Here is a 20,830-nt window from a genome sequence, read left to right as displayed (position 1 = left end):
AGGCAATTAAAAACAAAAATATAGAAATTTTCTTCAAGATCGCGATCTTCAATCCCGAATCCCTAATCCATTCAAGCTTCTCCTATCTTCTCCGGCGTCATCATGGTATAGTTCCTCTAAAGTCAACCCTTCCCTTTTTTTCTTTGTGGAGCTTCTTCTTCTCTTTGTTGCTCCGATCTGCCAGATCTGATTCATGAGCTTAACTATCAACGTTCGAAATCTGAATCACGCGAAGATTGTTTTCAATTAGCTAAATGGAGATCCTAATTTCGAATCGGATTAGCTGAATTTCTTTTACTCTTTGTTTTGTTGTGGTGTTAGGATGTTCGATCTCCTGCTCCCGTTCCCATCGGATCTCGGCGGCGTGATAACAAGTGGTCATCTCGGTGGGGTCCTGACGATAAAGAGAAAGAGAAAGATGCCAAGGTTGGCTACAACAACAAGGACAACAAGGAGGAGGTTCAGATTGAAACTCAATCTGTGCTTGGCAGCAGCCTCCGTGAGTCTGACACTCGTGACAAATGGAGGCCACGTCATCGGATGGAGCAGCTCCAGTCCGGTGGACCTACTTCTTACCGTGCTGCACCTGGGTTTGGACTTGATAAAGGACGAAGTGAAGGACGAAGTGAGGGGCCAAACATAGGGTTCACCGTTGGTCGAGGAAGGGCGAGGGGTACTTGGTCTGCGTTCTTTGGTGCTGGAGGGTTCTTGAGAAATGAAAGTGTTCCTGGTAAACCTGCCCCTACGTGTCGGTATGTGAGGGGAAAGTTGCTCGACTTGTATAGAAACCAGAAGCCTGATAAGATACCGATTGATATGGAGGAAGTTGATTCTGTAACTCAAGTGGCTTTGATTGAACCTCTTGCTTTTATCACCCCTGATGTTGAAGAAGAGGTATGGTCCATATCCTTTTCCATAAGTGTGTCATCCATGTTTCTTGTTTGTAACTAATTTTCATGTGTTTGTTTTCGGGTATTATCTATTTATTTCAGGAAAGCCTTAAGGGTATATGGAAGGGAAGGATCACTGGTAGCGAAGCTCACACTTCACCTGGGGAAGAATCATTAGCTGAGAAGAGTCTGGGTATGTGTAATCTTGTTTTTCGTTGCTTTGCTTCTAACTAGCGTAGTATAATGAATGCTTCTGTGACTTGATTCAGGTGAGACGAAAGTGGATGGTTCTTTGCTAGGGGTTGTGAGTGGTGACAGTGTTTCCATGCATAATAGTAATTCAGGTATGTGAATAATAGGTGCTAAACGGTTCTTCTAATTCATGTATTTTTAGCTTTCTTTGGTGTCTGATGGCATTTAGTGTTCTATATATTCTGACCCAAATCCAAACAACTGTTGCTGTAGGATTACTTGGTAGTAATGGTGGAGGTCTATGGGGTGCTTCTGAAAGTGATAAAGTTTCTCATGGAAGTCTTGAGGCAGTTAGATCTGCATTTACTAAATCTTCTATGTTGGATGCGGGTGAACCCCTTGTTGAGCAAGATTATACGGGAAAGCTGCAGCAACCTGATATTGAAGTGAATCACTCCGAAGGGACTCTGCCACCTGAGGAGTTTATGTTCTCGTACATTGATCCTCAAGGAGTAATACAGGGACCGTTCATTGGATCTGACATTATTTCATGGTTTGAGCAAGGGTTTTTTGGGACTGATCTAGAATCATTAGCTGAGAAGAGTCTGGGTATGTGTAATCTTGTTTTTCGTTGCTTTGCTTCTAACTAGCGTAGTATAATGAATGCTTCTGTGACTTGATTCAGGTGAGACGAAAGTGGATGGTTCTTTGCTAGGGGTTGTGAGTGGTGACAGTGGTTCCATGCATAATAGTAATTCAGGTATGTGTGAATAATAGGTGCTAAACGGTTCTTCTAATTCATGTATTTTTAGCTTTCTTTGGTGTCTGATGGCATTTAGTGTTCTATATATTCTGACCCAAATCCAAACAACTGTTGCTGTAGGATTACTTGGTAGTAATGGTGGAGGTCTATGGGGTGCTTCTGAAAGTGATAAAGTTTCTCATGGAAGTCTTGAGGCAGTTAGATCTGCATTTACTAAATCTTCTATGTTGGATGCGGGTGAACCCCTTGTTGAGCAAGATTATACGGGAAAGCTGCAGCAACCTGATATTGAAGTGAATCACTCCGAAGGGACTCTGCCACCTGAGGAGTTTATGTTCTCGTACATTGATCCTCAAGGAGTAATACAGGGACCGTTCATTGGATCTGACATTATTTCATGGTTTGAGCAAGGGTTTTTTGGGACTGATCTACAGGTCCGCTTGGCAACTGCTCCAGAAGGGACTCCTTTTCAAGATCTAGGCAGTGTCATGTCATATTTAAAGACGGAGAGTATGCAAGCCCACATCAATGATCAGATCAGCGAGCTAGAAGAGACTAGTAGAAAAACAAATTCGGAGATTGGTTTATCATTTGCACCCGTAGCAGAATCTAATGGTTCAGCCTCTGGTCACGATAATGTTCAAATGAAACCACCACATGTTGATGACCGAAGTTTCTTGGACTATTCTGCTCAAGATGAAGGTTTGTTATTCTACTGAGTACTGACCTTTTATCACTTGTGTGCATTTGTGTGGTATAAGACATTTCTTTCTTCGGTTTAATATGCTTGTGTAGCCGAATACATTTCCTTCTTTCATATTCATATTAATTAACTTTCTGTTCATGATAACTAAACATACTTTTTGTATTTTTTTCTTATTCAGAAATCGTATTCCCAGGAAGAGCTGGAGTTTCTGGTTATGGATCGGCAAAATCCTCTACAAGTATGCATGATGCTTTAATGGGAGTTTCTGGCCACTCTGCTGTTCCTGTTGAATCAGCGAAAGTTGCTACTCAAAATCAGAATGAGAACAAGCTGCATCCGTTTGGTGTGTTGTGGTCTGAGTTAGAGAGCAGCAGTACACCAGTTGATCTTTTGCCTAACAGGTCGTATGATACAGGACATGACCAGAAGCATCTTGATCAAGGTCAGGATTTGGATCATTTATTAACTCTCAAATTGCAGCAGCAGCAGCAGCAGCAACAAAAGATTCAGTTGCAGCAGCAGCAGAAGATTCAGTTGCAACAACGTCAACTAGAGCAAGAGTATCAATTACAACAGAAGCTCTTACAGGAGCAACAACAGTCCCATGCTCGGAATTTACATTTTCAACAGATTCTTCAAGGACAGACTCCTGATTCAAGGATTGGGCAGTCACATGACTTCCCTCGATTCAACAATGTTGATCAGATGTTATTAGAGCAGCAACTAATGGATGAATTGCAGAGTTCTGGCCATAGATCACAAAATTTTACACCGTACATGGAGCAGCTTGCCGCTGGAAATTTTGGGCAGTTACCACATGAAGGTCATCAAAACGAGCTACTACTTGAACAGCTACTTTCCGAACAAATGCAATCTCAATACAGACAGATGCGTTCTCAACATGGACACATGCAATCTGAACCGTTACGGTCTTTGGAGTACCAGCTACTGCAGCAAGACCAGCTCATGCGATTGGCAAATGGAGGGAGGCAAAATACAGTATTGGAGGAACTGAGACATATTGACCCTCAACATGGACAATTGCAGTCTGAACCAATACGGTCTTTGGAGTACCAAATGATGCAGCAAGAGCAGCTCATGCTATTGGCAAATAGAGCGAGGCACAATACGTTATTGGAGGAACATAGACATATTGATCCTCTATGGCCATCCAACCGTAATGATCAGCTTCTAGGAGCTCATCCGGGGATCCACCGTTCACACTCTTCTGCGGGATTTAGACCAGTAGACTTCCATCAACAGCAGCAGAGGCCACCCTTTGAGGATCACTTTAGTCATCTTGAGCGGAACCTTTCATATCAGCAACAACTTAATCAGGAATTATTCGAGCAAGGTCTACCCTTTGAGCGATCTACATCGTTACCCAGAAATACATCGGGGCTGAATCTGGATGCAGGAAGAGGTCTTAACCTCTCTGAGTTGCGGGATGCCCAGATGCAATCTTCTGGTAGATTAGGAAATTCTACTCCGGGTTTCAGTCATCAGAATCCCCATACACAATTAGGCGAACCTCATTTTTCAGAAATGGAACCAAGGAAAGAACGCTGGCATGGAGCAGATACACAGCTAGCTGGTGGCTGGGCTGAAACTCAGTTTCATAGACCAAATACTGAAGCTGACCATCATAAAATGAGGTCAGAAATGAGGAGAGTGGGCGAAGATTCCAACTCATGGATGGTAGATGGACATACAGATGAAAAGTCAAAACAGCTATTTATGGAGTTGCTTCACCAGAGGCCTGGTCATCAACCTCTCGAGTCACCAAGCATGAATCGTGGGGAACCCTATGACATGATGGCTGCTTCAGGCTTCGGCTTTGCAGACCATGGTGGTAGACAAAACGCTTCATCTTCTTTTGGGTCGCACGCATCTTCTGATGAACATGTAAACGGATTACCAGGAGATGGGAACTATATGGGATCGTTGCAGCGTAATAATTCATTGCTTTCTGGAAGTATCGATGGTGGAAGAAAAAATGAAACTAAAGACTTCAGTAATATGCTTGGTATGAGCAAAGACGCGAATGACATCAGAACGTGGAACAATGCACCACCAAAAAAGGAAGGAGCGGGATTGATGTCATTTGAAGCACAAGACAGAATGGGAAAGCAAGCAGTAATGGACTCCTTGTTTCAAGGGGAGGTTCCTGTTGCTACGCTTGGCAGACAGTCTTCTTCCAGTATCTCTGGTATGTATCTTCCAGAGTTTAGATTTCGTTTTCCCTGAATATATCATGTTTCTTTTTTTTTGTTATGGGGGCTTATGTTGATATTTTCTTTCTGCAGAGTCATACAGTGACAACTTGGTTGGAGAAGTTAGAAAGGATAGGTAATTTTGTACTCAACGTTTAGCAACCGTAGATTAGGTAATTGGTAAATCGCCATGTGAGCTTTTATAATGATTAAATGTTTTTATTGTTGTAGGTTGGTAGTTCCATCACACGGGCAGGTATCAGTTTTGTTAAAAAGGCCTCCCTCATCGCACTCGTCATCATCGCATGAGGGATTGCTCGAGCAGATGTCCGATGCAGCTAACAGAACAGCAGTGGGAAACAAAGGGTCAAAGGCGTCGTTCAGTGAGATGTTGAAGAATAGCAGTAGCAGTAGCATCATGAAGAAAGTGGCAGCAGAGCCATCTTCTGATCCAAACGAAGGAAACAAAGGCGGTGGTGGGAAGAAGAAAGGCAAGAAAGGGAGGCAGCTTGATCCAGCTCTTCTCGGTTTCAAAGTCACTAGCAATCGTCTTATGGGTGAAATTCACCGCGCTGATGACTTTTAGTCAATTCTGATACCCTGAGATCCATTCAAGCGTTTCTTCTTCTCCGGCGTAATCATGGTATAATTCGATCTTTGCCTTTAAGTAAACACTTCCTATGCTTTTGTTTGGTTATGATTTGATGGTCAATGGTGACCTCTTTGTTTGAAATATGAATCACGTGAATAACAGAATGGCATCTATTTTTCGAAATTCGAATTGGATTAGCTGACTTCGTATCTGCAATATTGTGGATTGTTTACTTGGTTTTAGATGCATGGGTAAATTTCTTTACCTGCCATTGCACTATTATGAATTGTGCAAGTCGGTGTGAAGCTTTATCCGGGATTAACCATTAATAACTACAGTCACACATAATGGGAGATATGATTATTGATTGATTCTGTGTTGATTTGGTAATTGCAGAAAACTTCAAAGCTGACTCGCAGACAGGTAAGTGGAGAAGTTTGACAAAAGCGTTACAAAGAGAGGTTTTGTACCTGAGACCACTACCTGTAAGTTGATCTCTTTTAGATAACCTGTAAGTTGATCTCTTTTAGATAACCTGTAAGGAACCATGGTCTGGAATCTGAATCATTTCAGTATACTGTGCATGTACAGCTCTCTTCCAGATCATGAGGACTGCAACTAGCGGAGATACACATTCAAGCTAGAAGAATCAAGTTTAGAAATGAATCTTTCTTCTTCTGTCTTGACTCATTTTCTCTCCTTTTAACTGTAGAATCCAACTTTCCGTTTACTTGTGCATATTAATGTAATGAAGAGTATTTTCTTCAAGCTATATGTCCTTGTTGTTATGCTTTTGTTCACTTGGTACGACCCACACGCAGTTGATACTAAATACAAGGAGTAAGTACTAGAGTATACAGCAACCTCTAAGAAAGTGAACCAAAGAGAAGATATGATCAAGCAATAGCCGTAGGGGAGGGATGAAAAGCTGTTCCGCAAGCGATCCAAAGTGTTTTTCTCCGAAGAAAGGTACAGAGAAGAGGGACCTTGGTCCATTCCTTAGTAATAAAATTGTAGGTTATCAGACGGTGTAGTAATAGAATGAAGAGTCTTTTCTACAAGCTATGTCTGTGGACCCCGAGGACAACAATATGTTGCCTAGACAATTCATCCTAATGTACTTTCCGTAAAACTCCAAGCGCCATATGATTGGCATTCTGTCAACCTCCTCTACAACATTGTCATCTTCTTCGGAAGCTCCCATATGCTAATTCACGTTTCAGCGTTTATAGTCAGATGCACTGCTTCCATTTCCCATTCGACCATTTCGTAGGACAATGTCTCTTTTGGGGTCCGTTAACATGAAGTAAAGCGTGCTGTGTATAGCCATTGGCTGTGACTTATAAGGTTAAGCAATACAGGGAGTTTATGTTGGACGAGATGGTCCATTCATTTCTCAAGGAATCATAGTCTTCATACTCTCCACATCCCCCGTAAAAAAGGATTACAAAAAGCATGACGACAACAACAACGGCAACTAACTTCAAGACAACATTAAAAGGTTTGATAATTTTATATAGAAAAGACTCTCAAAATTCTTCACAACATGTAGTAAAGTACACAGAAAGCTAAAGCATTCTACAATAAGATTAAAGGAGAAGTGAGACAAGAAAGAAGAAGAGGTTTCGTTTATGCCATGCCTCCGCTAGTTGCAGTCCTGATGATCTGGAAGAGAGCTGTAACAAAGCGCATACAAAAGTTAATCAACATATACTAGTGTAACACACATTATATTATATATAACCAAATAATCCATATTCAAGACCATGTTCGTTATTTGGAAACCAGGAGTCCACACTAAGATGCTTTCCAACGTAATCAACCTAAAGAGATTTAGGAAGACTCACATGAACCAATGACGACGAAGACAAAGAAGCCGAGGAGGATGGGTCCAACAGGGTAGTCCTTACCCTTCTTGGTGGTGGTCTCAGGAACAAAACCTCTTTTAGTAATGTTCTTATCAAACTTCTCTATCTTCCTGCCTGCTAGCCTCTTTGAAGTTGTCTGCAATCATTTTCTAATCAGAATATAATTATAAACAAAAAACATCTAAATCAAGCAACACCGTAAATGCAGACAAGAACTCAGCTAATATCTAACACAAAAAAAGGATCAAATTTTATAATGGTAATCGAATTTTCCGTTTTGAGTCATTAGCTCAACTGGAAAGGACCCTGACCATTGTGTCAGAGGTATCGAGTTCGAATCCTAATATTACAAATAAGTGGTTAATGTGGCAGTGACTTTTTCTTAATCTGGAAAAAAAATTCATTCAAAAAAAAAAAAAGAAAGAATTTTCCCATGATCTTATAAATAAGCTCATGAAATCCTCAAATTATGTGAGAATCATGAGCTTAGCCGATTTAAAAAATATGAATCCCCCATAAAGGAAACACAAACCATAAGAAGGATTATTATAGTCAAAGATTGAGATCGCTGGATGTACCATTATTACGCCGGAGAGGAAACACAAAGAAGGGATCAGCGAATCGGAAGTGACGTTCGCCGAGTCGGAGAGAAACTTGTCTTTTGTCTTGAAGAGAGAGTTCTGTTTCTCCTGCCTGTCACCAACTTATTAAAAGAGAGTATCGGTGAACGTCGTCACAGCTCTCTCTGATTGGATACTGAGGCTTGTGAGGTCGACGTGGCGGTCAATGATTGGTGCTTGCGAAAGCCTTATGGTCATGTGGACAAAAATGAAAACTTTCAGAGTTATTATCTCTCAGGCTCTTTAAAGGCCCAATAAAAAGTATATTGAGGGCCCGTTAAGCGTCTGTTAAGTCTCTTGGTGGCTCGATTGAAACTTTTCAGTTACATCTCTCTCACAGCCTCTTGGTTTCTTTCTCTCAGTACGACGCAAAGAGGAAGGAGAGAGAGAGAGAGAGAGAGAGAGAGAGAGAGAGAGAGAGAGAGGGATGGATCCAGACGCAGTGGCCAAGGCTTTCGTGGAGCACTACTACACCACCTTCGACGCGAATCGCGCAGGCTTGGTTTCTCTTTACCAGGAAGGATCGATGCTGACCTTCGAAGGGCAGAAGATCCAGGGCTCTCAGAACATCGTCGCCAAGCTCACCAGCCTCCCTTTCCAGCAGTGCAAGCACAACATCACCACCGTCGATTGCCAGCCCTCTGGTCCCGCCGGCGGTATGCTCGTCTTCGTCTCCGGTAATCTCCAGCTCGCTGGCGAGCAGCACGCTCTCAAGTTCAGCCAGGTCTATATAACTCCGATTCGAGTGTAGATTGGATATGTTATTAGGGCACTTTGAAGTTTGATTGATCTGGAATTGACACGAACCCTTCTTGATTGATAGATCCGTGATTAGGTTGTGTAGATGTGATCGTTGTCATCTAGGTTTGGCATTTTGATTTTGTCTTTTGGAGCTATGCTTCTTCTTGATTATGTCATCTATGCTACGATATGCTGCTGCATTCGATTAGATTGTCTCAGCTCTATACGTGTTCCTTGTGGTGTGTATACTAGTATCATCTGCTGTTATGACTTTTTTCTTTCTTTCTTTCTATTTTTAATGTTGAAGATTCTTAACATGATTGTCACATAGGAGAGCATATAATATATCAGATCCGCATCGTTCAGACTCTTTAGTTTTTCATTTCAAGGTACTAATTGTGTCTTTGTTATTAGTTTTGTGTAAGCATGGTAGATATGTAACAAGCTAAGTGGGATGCATTCATGTAAATTTTTGACCTACTCACACTGAGCTACATTTGAATCTCTCATGTTGTGATCTTTATACACTGTTTGTTTCCTATAGCACTATATATATATGTAACATATATATCTGATACCTGCATGCTGTTTTGATTCTGACTGGGTGGTAAACATATTTTTCCTGTCTTTTGTGCCCCCAGATGTTCCATTTGGTGTCGAATCAGGGAAACTACTACGTGTTCAACGACATATTCAGGTTGAACTATGCTTGAGGAATGTGGTGGAAGGGGTATTACAAAAGAGACTGATGGAATCATGGAAGTTTGCGGGTTAGTTCATGTTGGGTTTTAGTAGATTTGAGAACAGAAGTTTGTTTAAGGTGTTTTTTGAAGTCTTTTCTTTATTTTAATCAATAGAAGGTCTTTGTCACTTTGGTTCAGATGATTCTGTGTTCACATGATTCAGTAAGTGCTTATTGTTATGGATAAAACAAAAAGCTTATTTCAAAGATGGCTGGTTCTCTGTTGGAACCCTTTTCATGTCAAAACAACTATTCTTTAGCAATTTCTTCTGTACTCTCCTTCTAGATGTCTCCAAACCCTCGTGTTTTCCTTTGGATTGTGAACAATCTGGCGACGATTCTTCTTCTTTGGTAGTTTCAACTGTTTTTTTTTTTGGAAGCTGTTTGGTGAGTGTATAAGCAAAAAGTTAGCATCACTCAAATGCTGAATATCATCAAGTCCTATACCACCAATAGAGACGGTTCTGGCCGTCAAACAACAACCTGTCAAAACACACTTTACTTTATGAGAATTGACTTAATTTTGCCTAATCACACAATAATAATAATTTGAAAAGATAAGCTCATTGTCACATCAAAGACCCAAGTTGTTCATATGAGAATAAGAAGACACTGACAAAATAAAAATCCTGTTCATTTGCTTTTTTGAGTAATCCATCCCCACAACTAGGTCGGGGACGGATCGGGTATCCGGATAATTTTAAGATATCCGGATCCTTATCCGGCGGATCCGTAATTTTACTATCCTTATCCGGATCCGGAGTTCGCGGATATCCATCCTTCTAAAAATTATAATATCCGGCGAATATCCGGATCCGGATTTGGATCTTTAAAATAAATAAAAAATAATATTAATATATATAAAATATTAACAATAATTTAAAAATAAAAAATATATATAATGTTTTTAATTATTTCTATGTATAATATTACAAAATTTACATAAAATTTATATATAGTATTATAAAAATGAAAATTTATTAGTTTTTATATATAGATATTACTATTTTTGAAATAATTATTAATAAAATTTACGGATCCAGATATCCAGACAAAAAAATCAAGATATCCGGATTCGGCTTTGACGGATCTAACATTTTACAATCCGGATCCGAATTCTGACTCTCCGGATATCCGGATTTTCGGATCGGATCTCGGATAAAAGTTCCAGGCCTGCCCACGAGTAGTTGGATCTTTGTTTTGCTCCCAAAAGTATGATAAATGAACAGACGACCAAACAGCTTGTAATTGTTCGATTCATGAACAAGCGGATTTCACCAACTCAAATCACTCATTACACAGAGGCATTTAGTTTTCTTTTCACAAAGTTGATTTACCCAAACATCATATTAAATCTTGTACCTAGAAGAAAAAGTTGATGTTGGGGCAACAGTAGATTAATCAATTTAAACCAAAAATAGAAGGAATGGAAAAAGTTGATCGTTCTCGTCTTCGATGAAAAGAGTCACCAACACAAGCAGCAGCTTCTCTATTCCTCTTCTCATCAAGAAGTTTCTCATTGGCTCTGCTCGGAACCTCCACATCTTCACTTAACTACATTCACACACAACCTCTTTTCTCCAACTTCTCTCCGCGGCTTGAAAGATGTTTATTGCTTACACTTGTATTATTACTTTTTTTATTATTAGCTTAAGTCTTTGTTGGTAATGGACGTGTAACTAAGTCATGACTAGACACATAACATCTATTGACCGACCGCTTCTTGAAAAAGTTACGGTACCTCTTCCACCATTTTTTCTTCTTTTTATTTCCAAGAGAAGCTATAATGCAATTTTAAACCACCAAATCATTTCGGTTAAAATTCGGAGTGTGAAGCTTCATCCCATACTTGACAATTCGAGGTTGTCCATGATCTGCACCTGGCGCCTTTTTATCAAACTATATTAACCAATGGTTGACTGCTACTCCAAGATACAAACAAATCGAGACAGATTGTAGTCGAAATCCTATAATCTTTTTTTAAGATTTTTTTCCTAAATAAATTATGTTACATAATAATAATAAAACCATCCATGGAAAAAGCACAAACTCAGAACGCTTTCTCCATTTCTCTAACAGTAAAATATAAAAATCTTTTTTTCTTTTTGAAAAAGTAAAAGAAAACATAAAAACTCCCAAATATCCACATAATTTCCCCCCAAAATACAGATAAAAGAACATATATAGAAAATCTCTAATCTGGATTGCGTTGTTATATACTCAATCCATCTTCTTTGTCCCGCTCTTCCGGATGATAATTGAGGTTTTCGTCACTTCACAACAGCTTCCATTCTGGGAATATAGAAACAAAATTGAATTAGCTTCAAACCCAAAAACAATAGCTTTAAATTAAATTTCAGAAGTAATCCACACAAAAAAATTAAAAAGTAAATGTGAAAAATGAATATAGACTAATCTGATTTTGCATTTGTTGCCGTCACGTTATGTTTGATTAATCCGTAATTAAACTCAAACACCCATCTCTAACAAGATCTTCATCAAACTACTAAACCTCAGGACGATTCAACAAAATATAAATCGTAAAAGTTTCAATAAAATTACCAGAAATGCCCTTCCTCGATGAAAAAGAAGGCGGCGGCGTCAAGACGTAAGAGAGGATCGACCTCCCAGCCATGGAAATGGCGGAGACGATCCCGGCGACATAAAGAACCACGATGAGAGCCAGAACCCAAGGCAACAAGAGGAAGCCGATGAAGAAAGTCACGGATCCACATAGCATCAGAGCCACCGATATACCCAGCAGCAGCGACGCGAACCCGGAGGGAGATATATGAGCCATCGAAGGCGACCGACTCCTCATCATCGGCGAATCCGGGAAGTGATCGGGGAGAGAAATCGGCATCGGCGGAGAGCGGAGGAGGCTCAGGACAAGAGCCGAGAGATCGTAGAAAGCCCTGGAGTCTTGATCTCGTTGGCTTCTCATCGTTCACAAATAATATTCTCAAGAAAGGTTTAATGGCAGGAGTAATGAAGACGATGATGATGATGATGACCGTTCAGACAGAACCGAAACACAGACGAGCAAATTGAAACTGACTTTTTATATAAATCTTTCTCTCTGAACAGAAGAAACGTGTGTGTCCTTAGATAACGAGAAAAAGCAACCATAAAGAAACAAGACACGCGTGTGAACACGCGAGGGTGAGGCGAGTATGGACATGCTGGATTCAGACCAATTTGGGGGGGGGAGTGTGGGTCCCTTTAATGACGCGTAGAGTGCTTATCTTCTACGACATTCTTATCTAATCTTTCCTCTCTCCCTGTAATAAATTTGTCCCAATCATACTTTCTTTTGTATTTTTCTTTTGGTTATTTTGTTTTGAACAAAATAAGAGTGTGTTACTTTTCTTTTTTGAAATTGTCTGCACTTTATAGACGTGTCTATTCAATCGGGCTCTTTGCGTTGAACCATCATAATCATAATAATAACAATAAATGATAATTTGTGAAATAATAATATTGGAGTTTAAGTGACTAATAATATTGTAAGGACCTAACCTAAACAAAAAAAAAATTTATTCACCAATAAACTAGCAATGGAATTGTTGCACGTGCCTCGCACATATGCTGGTTAATTCTCTGAGCAGTTTTTTTTTCTAATGATTTTCTTTTGTATCTGATTTTAGTTTACCTTAGGTCGTTCAGTGAAAATGTTGACAAATTCGTGGAATATGGGCTTTCGATAGGCCCTGTGTTTAGATATCCCAAAATAATATTAGAGGTGGGCCTAGAGACATATGTTGGTGGTATGCATAACTACACGAGGCTCTGGAATCCACTATACTTAACTTATAATTTATTCAAAGCCATGAATGGGGAGCTGAAAAAACGATTTTGAAACTGGAAGCATATACTGTACTTACAAACTTGAATACACAGGGGCATGTATATATATATTGTACTCAAGATCTTAGTGTGACAGTGTACGAGGAATGCATGGCCAAATTATATGCGGAGTATAATTTTGTTGAAAATATCATAATAAACATTACACACACATGCACACAAGACAGTAATGTAGAGAGAGGTAATCATCATGTAGCCGAAGAGGAAAGCTAGGAGAAAGTTTTGATTTAAAAATGTCAAAAAGAACAAATATGAAGAAAGTTTCAAATAGAGTTGGTTAAGGCAACCAACCCAACATGTAATTATTCGCACTTGGCCCTGCTCCCATTCCATGATCTTGCTGTTGCCCCTGATGATACCTGTTCCAGCGTTACCAAGAAAAAACATCCAATTAAGGTATCAAAAATGTAATATCTACACACTACAAGGGATCTCAAAATTGGTTAGTAATTATATATAAAGTATTAAGTTACCCGATTTGAAAAATGGGCTCGTATTCCAAAGGCTGGAAGAAAGCTTGTGGTTGCGGTTGATGATGCCCGTAGTCAACATGTACTTCTTCTTGGTTCGGGTTAAGTTGGAATGGCATCTGATACCCATCAGCTAACTGCCACGTAGTACACTTGTTAGTTAGTGGATCCATGCTTAAAAATAATAACCAAATTAATGCATTATTTGTTGTGAATGATGAGAACGTAAGTAATTACCCTTAGCCGTAGAGTTTTGTTTGTATCAGCAAGCATGCGCTCCTGTTCCAAATTAGTATTCATAGGAGAGTGAGTATTACTAGTGTATACATATATCAATATATGTTTGTCATTTGCTTCATCATTTGAATTTGTTGTTACCTTACTCTGGAGATCATTGAGCTGGTCGAGCATGAACTGTGTCTGGAAGTTTGATAAAGCGTATTACTTTATATGGACATCATAGTGTAGCATAAATGATGAGAGAAATAGAAGAAGTATAGTACCCGGAGACCTCTGATCTGCTTCAAAGAAGAATCAAGCTGTCTCTCAAGTGACTCAAGCTCCTTCGTACTAAGTGGTCCAAGATCTTCTCCCAATAGATTCCTATAAGATTTCAAGACAAACAAAAATACCATCATAATTAAATTCTACTCTGTAATTAAAAAAACTCTCTCTGGCTAGCAGTACTAGCTAGCTAGCTTAATTATTAGTCAATTAGTTTAACCTTTGGGTTCTCTGTAAAGCGTCGTAACGCTGCTTAAGCTTGAGATACTCCTGCTGGCTACTAAGTTCCTGCTTTGCCAAAAAAAAATAACATTATTGGATTTGAATTAATAAAAGCATATTAGGAAAAAATAAAAATCAAGGGTAAAAGAATAAGAAAGAGAAGAAGGGGGGTACAACTGCTAAGGCCTCTCTTGAAGGCACATTGGGCTCTGGAGGTCCGTAGTTGCACTTTTGGTACCTCTCCAGTGTCTTAAGCATGCTGTTTCACAACTAAAATGGTCAGTACTAAGTAGTATTGTATCAAAATTTTACCTCAGTAATTAATATGAAAAAATAAGTTTCAAATCAACGAAGGCAAATCTTGTTAAAACGTTTTCTTGCTATGGTTTACAGAATAATCTGGGAGTCTTTTCAGAGATCCAATGGATATAATAAGATGAAATTGACATTAGCATTAGCATCAAAATCAAACCAAAATAGGACGGGTTACAAAAGTGTGCCAATAAGCCCTAGCTAGTTGAATCACTCCCAAGAGCTTCTGAATTTAACAGCAATATTGGTGACTGATTTAATCGGATTGGGTCAAAAAGGTATAGAAAACTCTTTTATATGTAAATTGATTATTCATGAGAAACCTCTTATTAATAATATTATGTTAGAGCAGATGGCTTCTCATAATTCCTACGTCATCGTCATCTAAATTAAGCAGAAATACTAAGGGAACACAAAAAGCTAAAAGCTTAATTAGGACGACCCTGCAACAAAACTTTGATAAGAAAACAGAAATAAATTGAAAGAAAACAGATGAGAGAAATCAAAACAGAAATGGAAATCATCGGAACTCAAAAACATATTAAAAACGTTATAAATAATTTTAGTTTCCTCTTTGCTTTCTTTTAAAGGATGAAAGAAAAAACGTACGACACAAACAACACATAAGAAAGACCCATACAACACATTTCTTTTACTAATCAAAACAATAGACAAAAATGGATATAAATGAATACCTGGAATTACTGCAAAACTCGAACAGTTTTCCTCTATTAGAGAAGATGATGAGAGCAACCTCTGCATCACATAGAACGGAAAGCTCGTATGCTTTCTTCAAAACACCACCCCTTCTCTTTGCAAACGTCACTTGCCTATTGATCGTGTTCTCTATCCTCTTCAGCTCTACTCTCCCTCTTCCCATTTTTTTCTTTCTCTTAATCTTTTCTTTCTCTCCCTTCTTCTATATATTTATATACGAATGAGCCCCCTCTCTCTATTTTTTTTCTTTTCTTTCGATTTTCTCTTATTTTCTAACTTTTAGTGTGAACATACATTCATTTGTACAAATATATATATATATACACATGTATCTCACATCACTTCTCTAAAGTACATTAACTTGTCAGCTTCGTTATTCTCTTTTTATATACCCTTCAATTATTGTACGTGTGCTATTTACAATTGTTACAAACCACCACATAGGATTTATGCAAATGTTGCAAACAGAAAATGTTAACTACTCCATCGATGCTTAGATATTTTCAAACCTAGAAAATTGGGTCTCTTTTTTGTTTATATAAAATTGGCAAGAGAAGAGAAATTAAGATCTTCCCATTAGTCTCACCAAACACTAGAAGTGGTTTCAGTTTCAGTCTTTCGTTTAGACTAATGTGGATGTGACCCTGTTAAAGAAAGTTAGATACTTCTTTTACTTTGATTATGGAGGATTAATTGGAATTCCAACATTAAACCCTAACATTTAACACCATTAAATTAAAGCTTTAGTTTAATATGGTGATAGAGACAGAGATATTGGAAAATGAAAGATTAGTTCATTCAACGGTGGAGAATCGATGATGAGAGGATGTGGGATGATGAATGCTGGCAACCCTAAACTGAGAAGAGTAGGGCAATGAATGAGTTTTGACACGTGTCGCAATCTGGATGGTAGGGTCTGCTAAACCCACCTGATTTTATATTTATTTTTTAACTCTTGTAATCGATTTCAGGGGATCATATGACCTAACCTTAACTAGGTGAAGCCTTGTACGGTCTTTTAACTTACAGAACTACCCTTGTGCTTGGTGTAAAAATGTAAAGTAAATCGCACTCTTATTTGTGATTCATTTATGTCGTGACGCTATCTAAATTCTTACTGCTAGATTCGTTTCTTTTTACAATGCGCTAGATATTTTTGTTACTGAAATTAATTTGTTTCTATTTAAAATGACATTAGTCTCATGATAAAATATACATGTCTGTTATATTAGTTTATGAAACACTCCCATGCTGATAACTTTATTTTGGTATGCGAATCTGAGACACAAATACATACAAAGTTGATGTAAAACATAAATGGATAGAATAAACAGAGTTTTGAATATAGGTTATAGTTTAATTTGGTTATCTTAGGGTTCGTCCGATGTTAGAGATCATGTCCGACCAAAACTCTTAGTGCTCTATTTTGACCGGTAAGTAGGTGATGGACACAAAGGGATGATTCAATTAGAAAAACTAAACATAGCATTATTATTCTGTCTGGTTAAATAAGCTTATTTTCTCTGATTTGAAAGTTGATTCTCTAGCTTGATCGTCTAAGCATTTCTAGCAAATTTGTATGCGTTCTAATATATTTATATCCCTAATTAAGTACGACTCGAGAATAAGACATTTTCCTTTCTTTTATTAATGTAAGAAATAACTAAAAAAATAAATTACTGGTTAATATACAATCAAAATTAGTTAGAAGAGGGTATGATGAGAAAAGTAGTCAAGTACGTATTCTCTTCTTATCAGCTGTGGTCATATTTTTCAATATAAGATGACGACAATTGATAAAGATGTTGTGCATTAAACTACAAGAGAAACTAAAGTACATTCAACTATTTATTATTGATGTGTCATTGATACCAATGATCGTCTGTTTTTTTCCTTCTCTTGTTGTACTATCTTCTTCGACCTTTTTTTAATGCCGAGAAACTTCAAATAATCCTCATGTATCATATATGTGGTCGATCTAAGGTCTAAGACCAAAACAAGGACACTATTTTTAGTTTTAAACATTTCAAGAAACCAAAGACATTCTTGAAGTCTCCGTAAGGCATTTTATCCAAGGGAAAACAAAAATTCTGTAAGGCTATACTATATTTTTTATGATAAGACGTGAGATTTTGTAAGATATATAAATAATTCGTAAATGGATATCGTCGAATATAAATAAAAAGGGTTAATATGAAAGAAAGAAAGAAAGAAGGAAGCACTACTCTTTTCTCTGCGTGGGATCTTATGCCCTGAAGCACACACAGGACCTACCAAGAATAAAAATTCATCGATGAGATCCAACGGTTATGATGAGTTCTCAAAATCAAACATGCTATATTACACATAGGAAAGATAGAATCTTGATGCTAAAGAAACTGTGATGAACGGTGGTGGAGACCACCACATCAACTTTCAAGTTGCACTACAAATAAATGCCACGTGAAATCCTTCCTACAGGACAGCTAAGTTGCGGAGTACTGGTGATGTGGTCCATTGGCTGTGAGATTGAATCGGACGGTTATCAGACGATGTCGTGGACGATTGAATGAGGAATGAGAACCGTCGGATTAAGCTGCTAAAAATAGATAGACAGGGTCCATGTCAAGACGTAATGGGAAGGGGACGTCATTGCTAAAAATAGAAAGATGGGGGCTATCTTCGAATAAGTCACGTCTTGGGTTTATTGAGTGGGGTTTTAAGCTTCGGGGACCAGCCTCTCTTTATTTTTCTTTTTTCACCAACATGCTGCGATATATAGTAAGTTACTGTAGTCCTAGACTCATAGTCATTATGCATCAAATAAAAGGTTTCAGCTTCCAGGAAAAATGGTTCACACTAATGTACATGTTATGTACATGTTATTCACAATCTCATATCACATTATCACTAACAAAGTTATATTAACGAATGAATATTGATTTCTCTTTTTTATATTGCTTTGTTTCTTGCATCCACTGTTAAGTTTCAGATAAAAAAATCCCATTAAACATGTTGGCATTAATGTAGTGATTAAAGACATCGAAGATATAATTCATCGATCCTTGTGAAACCTCAGAAACTCTACAAGCTTGTCTTTGTATTATACGAGGAGGATATGAAGTCACGTATGAATGCAAGACATGTGAGTATTTCGGCTGACAGAAAAAACATACTAAATATTACCCAAAAAAATAAACATACTAAATATTTTCCCAATTATTAGTACTTATTAGAACTGGTCTGTGGTTTGATAAAAAAAAAGAACTGGTCTTTGGCTTAAGCTGATAAAACAATATTTAAACGAAGTAATATATTAAAGTCTATTAACTAATAATTTAGATGTCATACTCATACCTTTGATGTTGATTACTATAAGTCAATGGCTACAGCTTAGAGGCTTTCGAGTTCTCAGTCTTGGGCTCAATCATCTACTTCCAACGTGTTCAATGCTGTATATAGCTACGGATGTGGCTAACGGTTTTGTCATGGACGTGACTATGAAAAGTCCGTTGCCAACAAAAAGAAAAGGATTTACGATTTAGCGACGTCGACAGACATAAAACCAATCATTATCGTCATTCCGTGACAAATGACTATCGATTACGTCGCTATGTGACAATTTCACTCATGATGATCATGGATGGCAACTTTTTTTTTTTGGATGGCAACATAAACATATATAGAACTGGGTTATAATAAGTGTCCACGAAACGATTGAATCCGATCCGTAACTATCCTGCGGTAAGTTGGTTACCGCATGTTGACAAACTCAGGTATTTTTACATGTATTCCAAAGACATATCGTATTTTTATAGAAACTGGACACCAAATATGCTTGGTTTAAACAGCTCCACACTTTGCTATATTTATTTAATTATTTCGGAGCTACATCATACATGGTCTATTTGTAGGCTTTGGATGTTAGATATATATATATATATACTGAGATGCGAACAATGCTTAGGTTCACCTCCTATGTTGAATGGTTAAATTCATCTCACTTTTTATAATCAACCAAATTGCATATAAAATTAGCTAAAAAAATAATAAAATTAAAAAATAAATAGCTGAAAAAACAACATTGCTTGCCGTTTGCAAAACCCAAAACTCTAAAAATCTAAACCTTAAATTTTAAACCCCAAATCCTAAATCTTAAACTCTAAACTCTAAATCCTAAACCCAAAACTATAAACCATAAACTCTAAATCCTAAACTTTAATCCCTAAATCCTAAACTCTAAACCCAAAACCATCAATCATAAGCCATAAATTCCAAACCTTAAACCTTATTAGAACAATTCTAAAATATTCTAAGATTATTAGAATTTTAAAATTATTAGAATAATTCTAGAATTCACAATTTAAAATATTTTCAATATTTTAAAATAGTTTATCAAATAGAAAGTTAATAATATTTGATTTTAAAATAATTTAAAATTTTCAATTTAAATAATGATGAATCTAATTGTTATTATACTACAAAACATCTTTTGTTTCTAAAAAAATACAAATCATCTTTTTTAACTCTCAAGTTAATAGACTTTTTTACATTTTATTGTATTAAGTATTGGCTTTCATTTGGATCAGTCACATGGTTCACTTCAGCACACTCAATCATTACTTCATTAGAGTAATCAAAACTCTATTTTAATTACTCTTAGTTTACATAATTGACTATACTTGTACATAAAATGTAAATATGTGTGTTTCTATACAGTATAGTCAACTAAGTAAACGGAGTTTTGATTACTCTAGTATTAATCTATCTAGTTCCAAGACATAGAAAGATCACGATTAACGAGCCAAAACAAATAGAAAATATAAAAAGATATTAAAATCTACATTATAATGAGTCAGTTTCATACTCCTGATGCGACACGTCAGCAGGTAAGGCGGCTCGAACCCGGGTTACTATGATATAAACACCAACATTTATACCACTAAACTAAAGGATATTTTGTACATTGATTACCAAAAATAATATATATTTATGAATGATTTCTTATAGTGGATCCCACACATAACTGTAATGTTTCAATACTCACGTGTAATTTTGATCATCGAAACCTACTTAGTAAAATCTGCATTCTGGCCCAATAAAACTTATAAGTGGGCTAAATCTCTTTTGTATGTATCTAGGATTTTTATAGTACTCTGTCTCCACCGATAAACCGAAGCGTTACCCTTTTAGCTTATCAAAAAAAATTCTGAAACTTTTCATCTTCACCTCTCTATATCTCCACCGATATACAGTTATGGTACTGTTTCACCTCTGAAACGATCCATCTCAGTATATATAATTCCTCAAACAAACCTTGAGACCCATATCTCTTATTAAATTACTCTTAAATTGAACTGTCGCAGCTTTTAGCAAACCTTCGAAGATGTCAGCCTCCAGTGTTGTTGTTGCTGTTGTCCCCGCCACCTTTC

General features: G+C 37.4%; 5 protein-coding genes across 7 annotated transcripts; 2 read left to right on the top strand and 3 right to left on the bottom strand.

Annotated features, from left to right (window-relative positions):
- Positions 1–6,146, top strand: LOC106331581. The gene is made up of 12 exons (XM_013769966.1): positions 1–105; positions 322–894; positions 993–1,083; positions 1,160–1,234; positions 1,356–1,691; positions 1,768–1,842; positions 1,966–2,547; positions 2,730–4,760; positions 4,858–4,900; positions 4,996–5,407; positions 5,753–5,841; positions 5,948–6,146. The coding sequence occupies exons 1-10, from the start codon at positions 103–105 to the stop codon at positions 5,348–5,350; spliced, it is 4,164 nt and encodes a 1,387-aa protein (XP_013625420.1). The 5' UTR covers positions 1–102; the 3' UTR covers positions 5,351–5,407; positions 5,753–5,841; positions 5,948–6,146.
- Positions 6,147–6,812: 666 nt separating this feature from the next.
- On the bottom strand, positions 6,813–8,011 carry LOC106331579 (stress-associated endoplasmic reticulum protein 2-like). Its single transcript, XM_013769965.1, has 3 exons — positions 7,803–8,011; positions 7,204–7,360; positions 6,813–7,032 (listed from the first exon to the last, which is right to left on the bottom strand). Exons 1-3 carry the CDS (start codon positions 7,803–7,805, stop codon positions 6,986–6,988), a joined length of 207 nt encoding a protein of 68 aa, XP_013625419.1. The 5' UTR covers positions 7,806–8,011; the 3' UTR covers positions 6,813–6,985.
- Positions 8,012–8,169: 158 nt separating this feature from the next.
- On the top strand, positions 8,170–9,606 carry LOC106329053 (nuclear transport factor 2-like). Of its 2 annotated transcripts, none has more exons than XM_013767628.1 (2): positions 8,170–8,521; positions 9,227–9,606. In XM_013767628.1, exons 1-2 carry the CDS (start codon positions 8,272–8,274, stop codon positions 9,358–9,360), a joined length of 384 nt encoding a protein of 127 aa, XP_013623082.1. In that variant the 5' UTR covers positions 8,170–8,271; the 3' UTR covers positions 9,361–9,606. The 2 variants fall into 2 exon arrangements, with proteins under 2 accessions (XP_013623082.1, XP_013623083.1); XM_013767629.1 differs by having other exon boundaries at positions 8,170–8,568.
- Positions 9,607–11,300: 1,694 nt separating this feature from the next.
- Positions 11,301–12,470, bottom strand: LOC106329103. Its single transcript, XM_013767693.1, has 2 exons — positions 11,890–12,470; positions 11,301–11,619 (listed from the first exon to the last, which is right to left on the bottom strand). The coding sequence occupies exons 1-2, from the start codon at positions 12,269–12,271 to the stop codon at positions 11,603–11,605; spliced, it is 399 nt and encodes a 132-aa protein (XP_013623147.1). The 5' UTR covers positions 12,272–12,470; the 3' UTR covers positions 11,301–11,602.
- Positions 12,471–13,285: 815 nt separating this feature from the next.
- On the bottom strand, positions 13,286–15,727 carry LOC106331994 (agamous-like MADS-box protein AGL9 homolog). 2 transcript variants are annotated; one of them, XM_013770438.1, is made up of 8 exons: positions 15,398–15,727; positions 14,565–14,649; positions 14,389–14,456; positions 14,168–14,267; positions 14,043–14,084; positions 13,902–13,943; positions 13,668–13,801; positions 13,286–13,553 (listed from the first exon to the last, which is right to left on the bottom strand). In XM_013770438.1, the coding sequence occupies exons 1-8, from the start codon at positions 15,580–15,582 to the stop codon at positions 13,472–13,474; spliced, it is 738 nt and encodes a 245-aa protein (XP_013625892.1). In that variant the 5' UTR covers positions 15,583–15,727; the 3' UTR covers positions 13,286–13,471. The 2 variants fall into 2 exon arrangements, with proteins under 2 accessions (XP_013625892.1, XP_013625893.1); XM_013770439.1 differs by having other exon boundaries at positions 14,568–14,649; positions 15,398–15,626.
- Positions 15,728–20,830: the final 5,103 nt, after the last annotated feature.

Source organism: Brassica oleracea, chromosome C3 (assembly GCF_000695525.1).
Source record: "Brassica oleracea var. oleracea cultivar TO1000 chromosome C3, BOL, whole genome shotgun sequence".
Lineage (NCBI taxonomy): Eukaryota > Viridiplantae > Streptophyta > Magnoliopsida > Brassicales > Brassicaceae > Brassica > Brassica oleracea.
This window is presented reverse-complemented; position numbering and strand designations above follow the sequence as displayed.